The 19822-nt window shown below is 38.9% G+C and overlaps 1 protein-coding gene and 1 pseudogene across 9 annotated transcripts in view; one reads left to right on the top strand and one right to left on the bottom strand.

Moving 5' to 3' along the window:
- Positions 1-19822, bottom strand: part of TBK1 (TANK binding kinase 1) — a 62798-nt gene that overhangs the window by 25969 nt on the left and 17007 nt on the right. For all 9 annotated transcript variants that reach the window (XM_009004156.5, XM_078336135.1, XM_035256205.3 and 6 more), the window contains 3 exons: positions 9109-9269; positions 2714-2824; positions 723-902 (listed from right to left, as the gene is read on the bottom strand). In XM_009004156.5, the coding sequence (XP_009002404.1) occupies positions 723-902; positions 2714-2824; positions 9109-9269 (452 nt within the window). The remainder of the gene's footprint in view (positions 1-722; positions 903-2713; positions 2825-9108; positions 9270-19822) is intronic.
- On the top strand, positions 5390-6171 carry LOC118144218 (large ribosomal subunit protein eL8 pseudogene; annotated as a pseudogene).

The following is a 19822-nucleotide window of genomic DNA, read 5'->3' on the forward strand; positions in this document are numbered from 1 at the left end:
CCTACGGCTCCTAGGCTACAAACCTGTACAGCACGTTACTGTACTTAATACTGCAAGCAGCTATAACACAATTACTAACAGTATTTGTATATGTAAACATATTTAACATAGAAAAGATACAGTAAAAATATGGTATAATCTTATGGAACCACTGTCATATATATGGTCCATCACTGGCCATTGTATGCAATTTTATCACATGGGTAGTTTTTCTTAAATCACATGGGTGTGTTTTTGTTTACATAAAACAAACACTGGCTATTTTTCCAGCACCAGGTACTTTAACCATTATTATGGTTAATAATAACCAAATTATTTGCATATGGTTATCATGTGCAAATAATAACCATGTTAACTATATTTAAGACTTAGGCTTTGATACTTTAAACATGGGAGGATAGTGCACTTAGTAAAACCCGGCTCATTTATTGGTAGATGCCATTTGTGGTTATGTGATTATGTAACTTGAAAGAAGGCACTGCAATGAAAGTAGTCTTGTAAAACTTACAGTTTAAGAATAAGCTAATTTAACTATAATTTTAGAATATCAGTCCTTTTACTCCAAAAATAAGTAAAAAGGAATTTAGTAAGAACTTAAATATAATTTTCTATGTGGGAAGTGTGGGTGCTTTTAGTGAGGCTGAGGCATCTTTTCTTTCTTTTCCTACCTTAGGAAAATATAACAGAATATGTTGCTGTAAGAAGAAAATAGAGATACTTACGTATTATAGCTATGAATATAAATCTTATGAGCTGTCATTTGTTGTAGCGAAAAAACATGAATTATCATTCGGTGAAGTATATCACTAGTTTCTGCAAAAAACTGGTCAAAACCCCAACACTTTTCCTGATCTGCTTCAAGGATGTTTGCAAGAACAGGCGTAAGTAGAACCTGAAGACCCCTAAAATGGTATTGAAAAGTTACTTGAAGAATGAATATATCATATTCTGTCTAGATTAATAAAATCATAATATTTACCAGCAAATTAAAGGAACTGTCATTATTATATTAGATTAATTTAAAAAATTTTAAATCTGTCAACTTTTCAGAAAGCTAGGTAACCTTCACTTAATATCACTCATCAATGAATCAGAGGTTACAACTTTTTTTTTCTTCTAGAAATGGGGTCTTGTTATCCTACCCAGGCTGAAGTGCAGTGGCTATTCACAGACACTTTATGCATTGCAGTGTCAAACTCCAGGGCTCTAGTATCCTGTCTCAGCTTCCTGAGTAGCTGGGATTATAGATGTATGCCGCTATGCCAAGCCTATTACATTTTTGGTAGTTGCTTTCACTGCTGATTTGTAGTGCCTGAAGTTCTTGCTATTTAAAACAAGTGTTCATTTCCTGAGCCCTTTACATTTTATCAGTTTGCCCAAGATCCTCAAAATGAGTATTTCCTAAATCAAAATTTAACACAAATCACAATTATAATGTTACATTTCTGCTCTCCAACACAATGAATTTCTCTTGGTAATCTAGTCGCAAGACAATTTTATTTTGGAAACCTTTTTAAACAACATACACAAGAAAACTGTTACAACAGTGGTTTTTCAAAATGATTTCAGCATTGGAACTCTTGGTTTAAATGAATTTTCACAGAACCCAATATATAAAATGCTAAATATTTTATTAGTTTGTTTTAGATATTTATTTAGTTAAAAGTCATACAAAATGCACCCACAACTTAAAAATGGGTGTTAAGTCAGTAACTCACCCAATTTTGGATTATATAACTACCACACTCAGGAAAAATGGAGTTAATTCAGTAATCACAAATTCTAAATACTGATGCATGTCTTGGCTTTTTTTCCAGAGTGAAATACAAACAATTTACTTTCTACTTTTAATTTCTTTTACCTTAATTCTTTCTTTGTGGTAACAGAATTCTTTTTTTTTTGAGACAGAGTCTGGCTCTGTTGCCCAGGCTGGAGTGGAGTGGCACAATTTTGGCTCACTGCAACCCCCAGCTCCCGGGTTCTAGTGATTCTCCTGCCTCAGCCTCCCAAGTAGCTGTGACTACAGGTGCGCACCAAAACATTCCCAGCTAATTTTTGTATTTTTAGTAGAGATGGGATTTCACCGTGTTAGCCAGGATGGTCTTGATCTCCTGACCCTGTGATCCACCCACCTCGGCCTCCCAAAATGCTGAGGTTACAGGTGTGAGCCACCGCGTCCGGCCACAGAATTCTTAAATGACCATATAATTTGTTTGAGTTCTGCCTGTGTCATTAAACAAGACCTATACGAACATTTGAAATGCTAAAAAGTACAAAAAGCCTATTATTTCTCACCCTTTGAATAATTCAAATTTTTTTTTTAAATGAGGATAATACTAAATGTCTTTACTGTTTGCTTTTTACAACTCCAGTTGAGAAATTTACTCATATCCAAACCACTATTTGTTATCTATCAATATGGAGGTCATTACAAAAAATACTAAAGTCCTGAGCAGGATCCCCACACTGGGAAGAATTCCAAGACCAGTGATTACCAATCTTAAAAATGTATGCCCTGTGTCCTAATGCAGATCAGGGGAAATTATTTGTATAGTCACAAAGACAAAAACCATTTATCAAGGTATATGCTTTCACAATATCTAATTAAAATAAAATCAAAGTATACTTCAGTATTTAAGTACCTGTGGTTTTAGGCAAGAAAGATTTCAAATACCAAAGTGCAAAAGATAAGAATTAGGTACACCATACTTACCGAGAAAGACTGCAAGAAACAGGCATGTCTCCACTCCAGTCAATTGGTCCATTTTCTGCTTTCTGTACTCCAGATATTGCACCAGAAGGCTTTCCTGTAATTATTTTATACCTTGGGAGGAATAAAAGCAGAATAAAATATGAAGTTCATTTTTGCATGACTTATTAATGGGCTTTGCAAAAGTATTTCCTCAATTGCACCTACAATTATCTACTAGATGAAACTTTGTGACTGATGTTCACAGGATCCATAAAACAATCAAAATACTTTGAATCTGACTGACTGAAGAATAGTGGTTGTATGGTTATTTTATATATGCCATAATTAATTTTCATCTGAGATCTGAGTGCTTTATAACAGCATCTTGATGTTCACAACAAAAATATTAATTTTCCATCTGAAAAAACCGAGCAAACACAAAATAAGTTATGTCACAGAATGTCTCTAGACCATGAAAAAAAAAAAGCATCTAATCCCTCTTACCCATATTATTCAAAGGCACAACTAAAGTGTAAAGTTTCTGCAGAATGAATAGCATTCTTTAAAACAAAAAAGATAAAACTATACAGAGCAGTGTCAGATTCTTTGCACACTGGAAGACTCACATTTGCACATTTTGGAAAAAGCACATTTGTTCAATGTTAAAGTAAATGTGCTCCGAGCAAATCAATATTAAAATAAAATAGAACAAACCACTACAACCAATTTAGACCATTTGCTGCTTCCTCAGCAGAGGCAGCCATGATTTTTGCCTTAAGAAATTTTCAAAGAGGAAATTAATGTGAAAAATAAGGTGTGTTCATGTGAGAACTATTTAAGGAGTAAGTGCACATATGTGAGATTAATGCAAAAGAGAAGTGAATAAATGGCAAAATTCTCAAAGGAATGCTTACAAGTTTTAAAAAAGTTTACCTTTGATAAGATCCATTTATAAATACATTCCTGACATGCAAATGAGATGCTGAGAAATCACTGCCATAATGTTGGATGACTACATCCTTCATTAGTAAAGTAAAACAATTATTATTACTGAGTACTTCAGCCACTTCTGAACATTCTTTAGATCAATGTTCATAAAAAGTTGAGTTTCTGTGATAATAAAGTAAAATTCTTCTAATGGTATATCTGCCCACATGGGTGTCAGACAAAATTATCCAGTATTCCTAGCTACTTAAGAGTTATATGAGTCCTTTATTAGGAAGCAACACACACTTTTATTTAAACCATTTTTAGGGCAGCAAGAAATGCTGACATTGCTTTAAATGCTGATAATATCTATGATGATAAAACTGTAACTGTTAGGCACAATTTATGTGTAATGAGAAAAACACAAAATATCACTTTTTGTTAAGGAATAGATTTCGTTAAAAGGGCAATGCTATAAAGCAGGCTCATTAGGATGCTATACCAAAATTGTCAGTACAGTTAAATAGATGTCTTCTTTCCATAAACACGTACACTGTCCTTGTTGGAAAACATTCAGATACCCAAGTTTTAGCAAAAGTCATTGTACCATCTGAATTTGTTTTACTTCCTTCAACCAACAAAAGGAAAAACATCTTTCTCCCTCAATTTTTTGAGAAGAGATTAAATACTTGCATTTTTTATAGTTGTGACTATTACTTTAAGTCATGATTGCTTCATAAAAGGTAGGGCCAGGCTGAGTCTGGTGGCTCATGTGTGTAATCCCACCACTTTGGAGGCTGAGGGGGGACAGATCACTTGAGGCCAGGAGTTCAAGACCAGCCTGGCCAACATGGTGAAACCCCATCTCTACCAAAAATAAAAAAATTAGCTGGGTGTGGTGGCATCCATCTGTAATCCCAGCTACTCAGGAGGCTGATGCAGGGGAATTGCTTGAACCTGGGAGGTGGACGTTGCAGTGAGCTGAGATTGGGCCACTACACTCCAGCCGGGGCAAGAGTGAGAATCTGTCTCAAAAAAACAAACAAAGCAAAACAAAAAACCAAATGAAACAAAACAAAAGGTAGGGTCAAATATATAAAAGTCTGAGAAATATGTTAAGACCTAAAAGAATGACTGGACAGGTTAGGCTGTCAGTGGTTGTTGTCCATTCATTAAACTCAATATTCTTTACATCACAGTTTTATGTGTATGTGGTTTGGCTTTCTCATGAAACAAGGCTATTCACGAATGTCTTTTAAAATAAAAAGAAGTGTGGCTAATTATGGGTTATTTTTATAATTAATTTCACATCTAGAAATCCATCTCTCTTTTCCTTGGCTTATAAGAAATGAGTTTATACACACAGTAACTATTTTTTAATAATTATGGCACTACACTTCAACAAATTAGGCACAGAAGGAACATATCTCAAAATAATAAGAGCCATCTATTACAAACCCATAGTCAACATCATTCTGAATGCGCAAATCCCCTAAGAACTGGAATAAGACAAGAAGGCCTACTCTCACCACTCCTACTCAATATAGTACTGAAAGTTCCAGCCAGAGCAATCAGGCAAAAGAGAAATAAGAGGCATTCAAAGAGGAAAAGAAATAGTCAAATTTTCTCTTCACTGACAATATGATTCTAAACCTAGAAAACCCTAAAGATTTTGCCAAAAGTCTCCTAGACCTGACAAACAACTTCAGCCAAGTCCCAAGATACAAAAAAATATATACAACTATCCTCTCTCTCTTCCCGCTGCCCAAGATGCCGGAAAGAAAGAAGGCCAAGGGGAAGAAGGTGGCTCCAGCCCCCTGCTGTTGTGAAGAAGCAGGAGGCCAAGAAAGTGGTGAATCCACTATTTGAGAAAAGGCCTAAAAATTTTGGCATTGGACAGGACATCCAGCCCAAAAGAGACCTCACCCGCTTTGTAAAATGGCCCCGCTATATCAGGTTGCAGCAGCAGAGAGCCATCTCTATAAGCGGCTGAAAGTTCACCCAGGCCCTGGACCACCAAACAGCTACTCAACTACTTAAGTTGGCCCACAAGTATACATCAGAGACAAAGCAGGAGAAGAAGCAGAGGCTGTTGGCCCGGGCCAAGAAGAAAGCGGCTGGCAAAGGGGACGTCCCCACTAAGAGACCACCTGTCCTTCGAGCAGGAGTCAACACCATCACCACCTTGGTGGAGAATAAGAAAGCGCAGCTGGTGGTGATGGCTCATGATGTGGATCCCATTGAGTTCTCTGTCTTCTTGCCTGCCCTGTGTCGTAAAATGGGAGCCTCTTACTGCATTATCAAGGGGAAGGCAAAACTGGGACGTCTAGTACACAGGAAGACCTGCACCACTGTCGCCTTCACACACTTTAATTTGGAAGACAAAGGTGCTTTGGCTAAGCTGGTGGAAGCTATCCGCACCAATTACAATGACAGATACAATGAGATCCGCCGTCACATTGGGAGGCAATGTTCTGGGTCCCAAGTCTGTAGCTCGCATCGCCAAGTTTGAAAAGGCAAAGGCTAAAGAACTTGCCACGAAACTGGGTTAAATGTACACTGTTTTCTGTAAATAAAAATTAAAACAATGCAAAAAATATATACAACTATCAGCAGCATTTCTATACACCAATAATGTTCAAGATGAGAACCAAATCGAGAATGCAATCCCATTTACAATAGCCACACAGACACAAAAATACCTAGAAATACACTTAACTGAGGAGTTGAAAGATCGGTACAAAAACTACAAAACACAGCTGAAAGAAATCATAAATGACACAACAAATGCAAAAGCATTTCATGCTCATGGCTATGATAAACCCATAGCCAACATCATTCTGAATGGGCAATCACCCTAAGAACTGGAACAAGACAAGGAGGCCCACTCTCGCCACCCCTACTCAACATAGTACTAGAAGTCTCAGCCAGAGCAATCAGGCAACATCAATCATTAAAATATCTATCCTGCCCAGAGCAATCTACAGAATCAATGCTATTCCTATCAAATTATCATGTTATTTTTCACAGAATTAGAAAAAATTATTCTAAATTCATATGGAACAAAAACAGAGCCCGAATAGCCAAGGCAATCTGCAAGGCTACAGTAACCAAAAGAGCATGGTATTGGTACAAAAACAGATACATAGACTGATGGAACAGAATAGAGACTCCGAAAATAAAGCCACACATCTACAACCAACATATCTTTCACAAAGTTGACAAAAATAAACAATGGGGAAAGGATACCCTATTTGATAAATGTGCTGGGAAAACTGGCTAATCATATGCAGGAGAAAAAAACTAGACCCCTATCTCTTACCATATACAAAAATTAACTCAAGATGGAATAAAGACTTAAATGTAAGAGCTCAAACTACAAAAATTCTAGAAGGAGATATAGGACATACTCTTCTATATACTGTCCTTAAGGAAAGAATTCATGATGAAGACCCCCAAATCAAATGCAACAAAATAAAAAATAGACAATTAAACTAAAGAGCTTTGGCACAGCAAAAGGAACTCTCTTTATTTATTTATTTATTTATTTATTTATTTATTTATTTTAGAGATGGGGTTTCTCCATGTTGGTCAGGCTGGTCTTGAACTCCTGACCTCAGGTGACCCGCCCACCTTGGCCTCCCAAAGTGCTGGGATTACAGATGTGAGCCACCACGCCTGGCCCTAAAAGGAACTCTCAACAGAATAAACAGACAACCTACAGAACGGAAGAAATTATTTGTAAACTATGCATCTGACAAAAAGGACTAATACCAGAATCTATATGAATCAACAAGACAAAAACAAAGAACTCCATTAAAGTGAGCAAAGGACAAGAACATACTCTCCTCAAAAGAAGACCATACAAGTTGCCAACAAACATGAAAAAAAACTCAACACCACTAATCAGAGAGATGCAAATCAAAACCGCAATAAGATGCCATCTCCTGCCAGTCAGAATGGCTTCTAAAGAGTAAAAAAATAATGGCAGTGAGGTTGTGCAGAAAAGGGAATAATTATACACCATTGGTGGGAATGCAAATAGTTCAGCCCCTATGAAAAGCAGCTTGGAGATCTCAAATAACTAAAAATAGAACTCATTTGACTCAGCAATCCCATTACTGGGTGCATAACCAAAGAAAAATAAGTCATTCTACTAAAAAAGACATACACACAGCAGTATCCACAATAGCAAACACAAAGAATCAACCTAGGTGCCCATCAATGGCAGAATGGATAACAAAGATGTGGTACATATACACCACAGAATAGTATGCAGCCATAAAAAAGAATGAAATCATATCCTTTGAAGCAACACAGATGAAGTGGGAGAACTTTATCTTAAGTGACAATATGATTCTAAACCTAGAAAACCAAATACTATTATGCTCTCACTTATAAGTGGGAGCTAAATCTTGGGTTCACACAGATGTAAAGATGGAGACTAAATAGATACTGAGGACTTGAAAAGGAGGGAGGGAGGGAGATGAGGGCTGAACACTTTTTATTAGACACTATGTACACTACCTGGGTGATGGGATCAATAAAAGCCCAAACTCCAGCACCACACAATATATCCCTTTAACTAAACCTTCACACATACCCTTTGAATCTAAAATAAAAATGGAAATTAAAAAAAAATTGTGATAATACCTAAATGTATATACATTATACTAGTAAAATATATTATGTCTGGACCAAATCTACAACACTGGAAAAAAAAGTTTAATGTAACATTACTACCAAAATATTTTTAATTTAATTTATTTATTTAGAGACAGGGTCTCACTTTGTCACCCAGGCTGGAGTGCAGTGGTGCAATCACAGTTCACTGCAGCCTCAATCTCTTGGGCTCAGGTGATCCTCCCACTTCAGCCTCCCGAGTAGCTGGGACTAGAGGCGCATACCACCATGTCTGGCTAATTTTTGTATTTTTTTGTAGAGACAGGGTCTCACTATGTTGTTCAGGCTAGTCTTGAACTCCTGGGCTCAAGCAATCCTCCCCCCTCAGCCTCCCAAAGTGCTGGGATTACAGGCATGAGCCACCATGCCTGGCCCAAAATGTTCTTTTAAATGGTCAAAGAAATCAGTTCACTTTAGGGTAAGACTGATGCTCATTTTAGATCTGGTAATGATTCTGATACTCCATAGAACTACATTATTTCTTTCAGTTGTACAGGAGAAAAGTGCTGACAAGCACACTGAGTGAAATAAAGTGTGCTAAAATAAAGTCTAGAAAGCAGTACATTTTTAATGATGGGCCCAAGACTGAATACCATTTATACTGTGTATTTAAGATATTTAAACATGATATAGAAAATTATGCATGCTTTTATAAGGCTGCATTCTTTTAAAAAACCAGTTAGCTTAAAATATCGAAAACAATTGTTAAAGCAATTTTCATTAGCATAAACCACTAACAATATGATGAACCAAGATAGAAATAATTTTTTAAATGCTTCTCTGATTTTAGATTGGAAACCACTTACATCACTTCTTTATTCCTACGAGGCCCTTCAAAGGGTCTAAATGGCAGTGATCCAGTAGCTGCATGATAAAATGTTACCCCAATGCTCCAAAGATCAACTGTCGCTCCATATTTCTTCTGATGATCTTTCCTTAGCACTGCTCTCTCGTACATATCAGGGTGCTAAGATTAAAAAAAAAAGATGAAAAATCTATGAACTTGTGACCAATTTTGTTATATAACAAATGGATACTCAATAATGCTTAGAAATTCTATTTTGTTTTCCTAATAACTTCACTTCCTCAATCTGAAAAGACTATTTCACATCTTCCCCTCCCTCCTGAAACCTCCACCACTACCTCCTTTGATCCTCAATTCTGATGGCCTCAATTCATAATTTAATGTGGAAATAGAAGCAATCAGACCAGCACTCCCTTATGCCCTTTACCAAATACAACCTACCTGAATCTGTGTCTGTTCTCTCTTTTTTTTTTTTTTGAGATGGGATAGAGTGCAGTGGCTTGATCTCAGCTCACTGTAAACACCGCCTCCTGGGTTCAAGCGATTCTCCTGCCTCAGTCTCCTGAGTAGCTGGGACTACAGGTGCCTACCATGATGCCTGGCTGATTTTTGTATTTTTAGTAGAGACAGGGTTTCACCATGTTGACCAGACTGGTCTTGAACTCCCGACCTCAAGTGATCCACCAGCCTCGGCCTCCCAAAGTGCTGGGATTACAGGTGTGAGCCACTATGCCTGGTCAATCTGTGTCCGTTTTCCAGGTCTACTTTCCAGTCACAATTGAACTGCGCCTATACACGGCCAACTTTTCCATCTGTGCTGTGGAACCCATCATATCATCTTGCCAATTCCAGAACTCAATTCTTGTAATTATCCCACTTAGTTTATGCATCAATGTTTCCTTCTGTTCTGATTCATTACTTTCTGCTTACAAACATGCTTTAATATCTCCCATTTTAAAAGATCTCTAAATTGACCACAAAACTCCCTTCAACAATAACCCAATTCTCCACTTCCCACCACAGCAAAACTTCTCAATCCAGCTGTCCATGCTTATTATAACTGCCTTACTCCCTCATCTCCCATTCAGGCCTAATGCATTAAATATCATCTGTATGCTTTACTTAGAAAACTATCTCGGGCCCTGAGCTTCAGATTCATATATCCTACCGTTCTCTGATGTCTAAAACACAGCTCAAACTTGACATATCCAAAATTGACTCGGTATTCCCACTTAAACTTGTTTCCTTCTAATCTTTAAGTAAACAGTACCACTAACCATCTAGCTGCTCACACCCAAAACCAACCAGGCAGCCTTGATTTCTTTGCCTTATCCCTCAAATGCAATCTGTCAGGGTAAGCCCATTTAATTTAATGAAATTAAATTCTCTAGAATCAATTCAGAGGACTAGCTTGACTGGGTTCACTGGGGATCTAGGGACATTAAATACACGTCCTTACACACAGGAGATACTACACCAAGCTTGTCCAAGCTGCAGCCTGTGGGACGCATGTAGCCCAGGACAGCTTTGAATGCAGCCCAACACAAATTCATAAATTTTCTTAAAACGCTGAGAGTTTTTTTGCGATTTTTTTTAAAGCTCATCAGCAATCGTTAGCGTATTTTACGTATGGCCCAAGAAAGCAAAAAAGATTGGACCCCCTGCACTATATCATAGTCACTGAGAACAGATGGAGCTTCTAAGAAATTGTTTAGAAGCTTACAGAACCTGACAGAGATTCTGATGGACATTTTGTTTTGCAGAGAATAACGAGAATAACCAGTGGTCACACAAAGCATGGCCTCTTCCCATCTGCCTTCATGAAAGTTATACACTGGCAACTTGAAGATTTCTGGAAGATAAACCTTAAAAAAATGTATTTATGAAGCAAAGTAGAGTTACCACCTAAACGATCCCTTACCAAAACAATTCCTTATGACATTGTGGGATTTGGCTATGGCCCAGGGGACTGGGAACCAGTGCAGGAAACACTGCTGGGAGGGGCTTCTAAATGATGCAGTCTGTGAATCTCACTCCCAACTGATCACAATCTCTGGATTTTTGGGGGTGGGGTGGGGTGGGGTGGGGAGGGGATGGAGACGGGGGCAGAAGAAAGACTCTTTTGAGAACTACACTTTAGTGAGGAATCAGATTGCAGACAAGTATAAGACCTGGGTATTGAAATGAGTGTCCAAACATATGCCTACCAGATATATGTTATCTCAGTGGCTTTACTGGTTCTGTAGCACACCACATAATTATTTTCCAAAGAAGTGACTGCCAAACCTTTGACTTAGCAGCCAGTACTTAGCATGTAAATGATGTCGTGAACAGGCCAAAAGTACCTGGATATGCCTAACGCCTTCTGGAATATAAAGCCTCAGGGGAAGAAGAGACACGGTGATTCTAGGAGACAAAGAGGGACCTCTCACAAGGTGCAATAATATACTGCCTAACTGGTATAGCTGGAAGCTATTCCCTGGGAGTGACTAACTTGGAATGGCTTGACACATGCTGGTCTGATACATTTGTGCCCACTGGCTCTCTCCTGATGTGCTACTGGCTCGGTGTCTGGGCCTGGGCTATTGCATCTGGAAAAACGGCAGAAGGATAAAGCTACTCCAAGGTTTTCAGGATTATATTACTGAGATATAATAAAATATCCATTATATTAAAAATAGTAGAAGAGAGAGTGTGGTGGCTCATGCCCTGTAATCCTAGCACTTTGGGAGGCCAAGGTGGGTAGATCACTTGAGGTCAGGAGTTTGAGACCTGCCTGGCCAACATGGTGAAACCTCACCTCTACTAAAAATATAAAAATTAGCTACTGGGGAAGCTAAGGCATGAGAACTGCTTGAACCCAGGAGGCAGAGGTTGCAGTAAGCTGAGATGTTACCACTACACTCTAGCCTGGGCAAAAGAGTAAGACTGTCTCAAAAAAAAAAAAATTAGCCAGATGTGATGGTGTGCACCTGTAACCCTAGCTACTCGGGAGGCTGGCACACAAGAATCATCTGAACCTGGGAGATGGAGGTTGCAGTGTGCTGAGATCATGCCATTGCACTCCAGCCTCGGTGACAGATTGAGACTCTGTCACAATAACGAACAAAAAAGAGAAGAATGTTTTCTTTGGACTTTAACATACAAAAGAGACAGGACTTAACATTCCCAGGTTGGGAATTCCTGGAAACTTCAAAGTGAGAGAGGTTTTCAATTAAATATGGAATACTGCTAGACTGCTGGGCTTTAGCCTATTATTTATCTCATTTTATAACTTCTGGTGCACTGTATTTGATTATTTCCCACTCTGAAATAGGAAATAAATAGTTTAGAGTTAAATTTCAGCCTAGAGTACAGCACAAACTTAGAGTTAATTTATTTAATGTTTTGCTCTTTCCAATTTAAAAGTCTTAGAGGCAAAAGCTAAACTGTCGTTCTAGGATGTTACATGAAAGATTAATAATTGGTATTGGAGGAGTAACCTCATGAAGGCTGGTATAAGACAGCTGTTTGCTTGTTATGGTAATCATATTTGGGAAAGGCTAGTGGTATTTAGTGGGCAGAGACCAAACACTGAAGGACATACTGCAGTAAATGTGACAGTTCTGAAAAATGATCCTCCTATGTATAGCCTGAATGACTCTGGAATAACCTGCCAGATATCTGTGCAGGTGAGAAATCTATTTTTAACTCCATTTTATATATAACAAAGTATTTTTGTACAGTTTTTCCAAGAATGTAACTATATTTAAATCTACTTTGTTTAGTTAAATTTACCCAAAATTGCTCACTATTTTGGAAAATCATGTCAACAACAACACTACCACTTGAGATATGATTCACTAATACAACATGAATTATCGCAGCACTTTTATTCAAAGTGGTATTACATACAAGTGCAAGCATATATGACTACTTCATTTGTTTGCTCATGAGGCTGTTTCTAAATTTTTACATATTAAATATCTATTATTTTATTATAAAATAATTTCCTCTACATTATTATTAAGATATTATGCTACTTTAATTAGGTATGCAGGGTTTTTTTTTAAAGAAAGAAAGAGAAAGAGAAAGGGGAAGAGAGAATAGGAGTCTTGCTCTATTGCCCAGGCTGGAATGCAATCTAAAAACAGGTATTAAAAACCTCTCTTATGCCGATAATTGTGCTTAACAGCGGAGACAGGAAGGAATAAGGGAAGAAAATAACAAACAAACAGCCAACCAATATTTCATTTAAGTCTGTGAAATGCTGTGCAAATGCTGAAGAGTGATTTACTTCTAATTATGTGGTCACTTTCAAAATAGGTGTAATGTGATACTGAGAAAAATGTATGTTCTGTGGACCTGGGGTGAAGAATTCTGTAAATATTCACTGAGTTTACTTGTTCCAGTTCTGAGTTCAAATCATAGATGTCCCTGTTATTTTTCTATCTCGTTGATCTGTTGAATATCAACAATGTGGTGTCAAAGTCTCCCGCTATTATTGTGCGGGAGTCCAAGTCTCTTTGTAAGTCATTAAGAAATTGTCTTATATATCTGGGTGCTCCTATATTGGGTGCATATATATTTATGATCATTGACTCCTGCTGTTACATTGATCCTTTTACCATTATGTAATGTCCTTCTTTGTTTTTTTAGTCTTTGTTACTATTAAAGCCTATTTTGTCAGAGACGAAAGTTACAACTCCTGGTTTTGTTGTTGTTGTTATTTTTTGTTTTCCTCTCCATTTGATTGATAAGCTTCCATCAACCCGTTGTTTTGAGTCTTTGTGTGTCCTTGCTTATGAGATGGATCTGGATACAGCATACCGATGGGTTTTGACTTTTTATTCAATTTGCCTGTCTGTGTCTTTGATTGGGGCATTTAATCCATTTAAATTTAGGATTAATATTGATATTTGTGAGTTTAATATTGTCATTTAATGCTAGCTGGCTATTTTGCCCATTAGTTGATATAGATTCTTCGTTATGGAGATACTCTTTACATTTTGGTAAATTTTTGGGATGACTGATACTGGTTGTTCCTTTCTGTGTATAGTGCTTCTTTCAGAAGCTCTTGTAAAGCAGGCCTGGTGGTGATGTAATCTCTGAGTGCTTGCTTGTTTGTGAATAATTTTATTTTTCCTTCATTTATGAAGCTTTGTTTGGCTGGATATGAGATTCTGGGTTGAAAATTCTTTTCTTTGAGGATATTGAATATTGACCCCTACTCTCTTCTAGTTTGTAGGGTTTCTGCTGAGAGATCTGCTGTGAGTCTGATAGGCTTCCCTTTATGGGTAACCTGAACTTTCTCTCTAGCTGCCCTTAAAATTTTCTCCTTTATTTCAATCCTGGTGAATCTAACGATTATGTCTTGGGGTTGCTCTTCTAGAGGAATATCTTTGTGGTGTTCTCTGTATTACCCGGAGTTGAGTATTGTCCTGCGTTACCAGGTTAGGAAAGTTTTCCTGAATAATATCCTGAAGAATATTTTCCAGCTTGGATTCATTCTCTTCATGACATTCAGGTACACCTGAACATAAATTAGGTCTTTTCACATAGTCCCGTATTTCTTGGAGACTTTGCTCATTCCTTTTTACTCTTTCTTCTCTAATCTTGTCTTCTCGTTTCATTTCATTAAGTTGGTCTTTGACCTCTGATATCATTTCTTCTGCTTGATCAATTCGACTGTTAAAACCTGTGCAAATTGTCTCTATTTGCAGACGACATGATAGTATACCTAGAAGACCCCATCGCCTCAGCCCAAAAACTCCTGAAACTGATAAGCAACTTCAGCAAAGTCTCAGGATATAAAATCAATGTGCAAAAATCAGAAGCATTCGTCTACACCAATAATAGACTTAAAGAAAGCCAAATCAAGTACGAACTGCCATTCACAATTGCTACAAAAAGAATAAAATACCTAGGAATACAACTCACAAGGAACGTAAGGGACCTCTTCAAGGAGAACTACAAACCACTGCTCAACGAAATCAGAGAGGACACAAACAGATGGAGAAACATTCCATGTTCATGGTTAGGAAGAATTAATATCGTGAAAATGGCTATACTGCCCAAAGTAATTTACAGAATCAACGCTATCCCCATCAAGCTACCATTGACTTTCTTCACTGAACTGGAAAAAACCACCATGAACTTCATATGGAACCAAAGGAGAGCCCGCATAGCCAAGTCAATTCTAAGCAAAAAGAACACAGCGGGGGGCATCACACTACCAGATTTCAAACTATACTACAAGGCTACAGTAATCAAAACAGCATGGTACTGGTACCAAAACAGATATAGACCAATGGAACAAAACAGAGGCACCGGAGGCAACACAACATATCTACAACTATACAATCTTTGATAAACCCGACAAAAACAAGCAATGGGGAAAGGATTCCCTGTTTAACAAATGGTGTTGGGAAAACTGGCTAGCCATGTGCAGAAAGCAGAAACTGGACCCCTTCCTGACACCTTACACTAAAATTAACTCCAGATGGATTAAAGACTTAAACATAAGACCTGGCACCATAAAAACCCTAGAAGGAAATCTAGGCAAAACTATCCAGGACATAGGAGTAGGCAAGGACTTCATGAACAAAACACCAAAAGCATGGCAACAAAAGCCAAAATAGACAAATGGGACCTAATCAAACTCCACAGCTTCTGCACGGCAAAAGAAACAGTCACTAGAGTGAATCGGCAACCAACAGAATGGGAAAAAATGTTTGCAGTTTACCCATCTGACAAAGGGCTGATATCCAGAATTTACAAAGAACTCAAACAGATTTACAGGAAAAAAACAAACAAGCCCATTCAAAAGTGGGCAAAGGATATGAACAGACACTTTATGAAAGAAGACATATATGAGGCCAACAGTCATATGAAAAAATGCTCATGGTCACTGGTCACCAGAGAGATGCAAATCAAAACCACATTGAGATACCATCTCACACCAGTTAGAATGGCGATCATTAAAAAATCTGGAGACAACAGATGCTGGAGAGGATGTGGAGAAAAAGGAACACTTTTACACTGTTGGTGGGAGTGTAAATTAGTTCAACCATTGTGGAAGACAGTGTGGCGATTCCTCAAGGCCTTAGAAATAGAAATTCCATTTGACCCAGCAATCCCATTACTGGGTATATATCCAAAGGACTATAAATCGTTCTACTATAAGGACACATGTACACGAATGTTCATTGCAGCACTGTTTACAATAGCAAAGACCTGGAATCAACCCAAATGCCCATTGATAATAGACTGGATTGGAAAAATGTGGCACATATAGACCATGGAATATTATGCAGCAATCAGAAATGATGAGTTTGTGTCGTTTGTAGGGACATGGATGAATCTGGAGAACATCATCCTCAGCAAACTGACACAAGAACAGAAAATGAAACACTGCATATTCTCACTCATAGGCAGGTGATGAAAAATGAGAACACATGGACACAGGGAGGGGAGTACTAAACACTGGGGTCTATTGGGGGGAAAAGGGGAGGGCCAGTGGGAGGGGGAGGTGGGGAGGGATAGCCTGGGGAGAAATGCCAAATGTGGGTGAAGGGGAGAAAGGAAGCAAAACACACTGCCATGTGTGTACCTACGCAACTGTCTTGCATGTTCTGCTCATGTACCCCAAAACCTAAAATGCAATAAAAAATTTAAAAAAAAACAAAAAAAAACCTGTGCATACTTCACAGAGTTCTCATATACTTCAGTTCCATTAATTCACTTATATTCCTCTCTAAATTGTCTATCTCTTTAGGATTTTGTCAAACCTTTTTTCAAAGTTCTTAGTTTCTTTACAGTGGGCTAGAACATGTTCTTTTAACTCACAGAAGTTTCTTATTATCCACCTTCTGAAGCCTAATTCTGTTATTGGAATGCACTCATTCTCCATCGGGTCTTGTTCCCTTGTTGATGAGGAACTGTGACCCCCTGTAGAAGGAGAGACATTCTGATTTTGGGTATTCTCAGCCTTTTTACGCTGGTTTCTTCCCATCACTGCAAATTTATCCACCTGTCGTCTTTGCAATTACCGACTTTCAAATTAGGTCTCTGCGTGGATGTCCAACTTGCTGATTCCCAGCGCTGGAATCTAAGCAACCCACTGCGCTGGTTAAAACAGCAGTGTTAAGATTTATGGCGCTTTTCTGCCTGGGAATCTCGAGTCTGGCTTCCTTCTCGAGTCCCTTTTTCAATCAGCTGAATAGGCGACTCTGCCTTCCCGGAGCTCCAAACGTTGACCAAAAGGGGACCCAGTCCCGTTTACACCAAGAACCACCACGCTGGGCGCCGGCAAAACTGCCGCACCGGCTACAAGAGTTGCGCTGGCAGTCCGTGGGGCTCCTCTGCTGGGAATCTCCTGGTTCATGAGCAACAAAAATTCATCTGAAAGTGTGGCCTCCTCTCGTTCTCTGTGCTTTCACTGGGAGCTACAATCCTGAGATGCTAGTAATCAGCCATCTTGCATCTCTCTCCTACATATCCATGTAGGTTTATATTATCTAGGAAATTTCATTTCAATATATTAAAGGGAACACTGCAAAATATTTATTATAAAAGGGGGTATTGGTCTGACAGGGTTTAAACTACTAGCCTATCTGATCTGGCCGGCCCCCGATCACTTCTTTAATTCTGACTCCTTCCACTTGCCTCTTTGTTCACTAAATTCCAGCAAAATTGCCATCTTTTCTGTTTCTCCAACTCGTGAGGTCATTGTTTTCTCCAGGCCTTTGCAGCTGCTTTCTCTGGGCCTGATGGAACCAGACTGAAGCCCAAGAACATTCTTAGAGCAGTGAACCTTGGGGCAAGCAGTGCCCTCCTGGGAAGGGCAGTGTTCTGAGCCCTCATCTACTGCAGCTCTGGCCATGACAGGTGTGAGCCCGAGACAAGGAGCTGGGGGTGGTGAGCTAGCTTTTAGAAATAGGCTGTTCTTAAAGAAAGAGGGGTTGGTGAAAAAAAGGACTGGGTGAGAGAAACAGAGAGAAACCGAATTTTTGAACAAGTTATCTTATCTAGTAATTGAATTTAAAGGACATGGGCTTGAGCTTGCTATTGGAAAGGAGGCTGTCTGGGAGAACATGGTTTTGAGCTATTTATTGGAGGCTCACTGCTCTAAGAAAAAAGGGAAAGCAAATGTCTGAGCTGGGGAAAGTGAAGAAAACAGGAAGCTGCTTTGAACCAAAACTCCAGTGTGAATTCAGCTGCATTGCTTCTCAAAGCAGAAAGCACAGTCTAGCCAAAAGTAACTGAGAAGACCACCAATAGAGAAATGAGAATGAAGATGCTTGTGTGTTGACTCAGTCACGTGTTGAGGCCCAAAAAAGAGACAAAAGGAAAACAGCAAAAGCACAAATGTCATGTAGGACACAGAAAGGAGCAGGAAGGAGGTGATTTCTTCTTGTCTACCTCTGCTTGGTGTTCTCAGCAGGCTAAGATGAAAGTCCCTGCTCTTGTGGAGCTTACATTCTCATGGAGAATTCAGGATATCAAGCCTACTCATCAGAAATGTTTGAGTCCAGCCAGGCGCGGTGGTTCACGCCTATAATCCCAGCATTTTGGGAGGTCAAGGTGGGCGGATCACAAGGTCAGGAGTTTGAGACCAGCCTGGCGAAGATGGTGAAACCCTGTCTCTACTAAAGATACAAAAAAATTAGTTGGGCATGGTGGCGGGTGCCTGTAGTCCCAGCTACTCAGGGGGCTGAGGCAGGAGAATCATCTGAACCCAGGAGGTGGAGGTTGCAGTGAGCAGAGACTGCGCCACTGCACTCCAACCTGGGCAACAGAATGAGACTCTGCCTCAAAGAAAAAAAAAAGAGAAAGAAAGAAAAGAAATGTTTGAGTCCTGTCTCTGTTCCAGCCAAGTCTCAGGAAGCTTGAAGGTGAATTCATTATAACTATATTTCCTATACCATCTATGTTCTATGACACATTCTCCAGATTCACAATGACAGAGAGGTCACTGTATCACAAAGCAGTTCATATGCCACAACTCAGATAGCCAGAGGACCCCATAGGCATCTTGGGCCCTCAAGAACACAGGTCTATGTAGGGAAGAGGAGGCCAAACTGATGCCACTGGGTTCAGTAGCACACAGCAAGCAGAGATGGAGCGAACTGCCAACGAGTATGATGACTGGTGGTTGAGCTTCTTTACTGCAGGGTGAGGTAGCTTCCACAGGGCCAGGGAATGGCCACAGAATAGCAGTCAGAATGGTGTGCCTGGCTTGCTGCTTTTTATCATTTCAGTGTCAGTTCATTCAGTCCTTAAAGGAGGCTTTCCCAGGCTATCTTTCTCCTGCTAGTCAAGGTAATCTTATTACCTTGTTGTCTTTGCTAAACTTTAATCATCTAAATTTACTTTACTTGTCTTTTTTTTCCCTACCTGAATGTGGGTTCCATAAGAGAAGGAAAACTATGTGTCTGGTTCACCACAGAAGTCTGAGTACCTAGAATTTTATCTGGTATATAATTTTATCTGGTAGGCACTTCATAAATATTTGTGCAATGAATGAATAAAATCCATTTTTAGGTATCTTTTTTTTTTCTAAGGTGGAGTGTTTCTCTGTTGCCCAGGATAGAGTGCAGTGGCGCTATCTTGGTTCACTGCAACCTCCACCTCCCGAGTTCAAATAATTATTCTGCCTCAGCTCCCAAGTAGCTGGGATTACAGGCACATGCCAATGCACCCGACTAATTTCTGTATTTTTAGTAGAGATGGGA

Source organism: Callithrix jacchus, chromosome 9 (assembly GCF_049354715.1).
Source record: "Callithrix jacchus isolate 240 chromosome 9, calJac240_pri, whole genome shotgun sequence".
NCBI classification, from domain to species: Eukaryota; Metazoa; Chordata; class Mammalia; order Primates; family Cebidae; genus Callithrix; species Callithrix jacchus.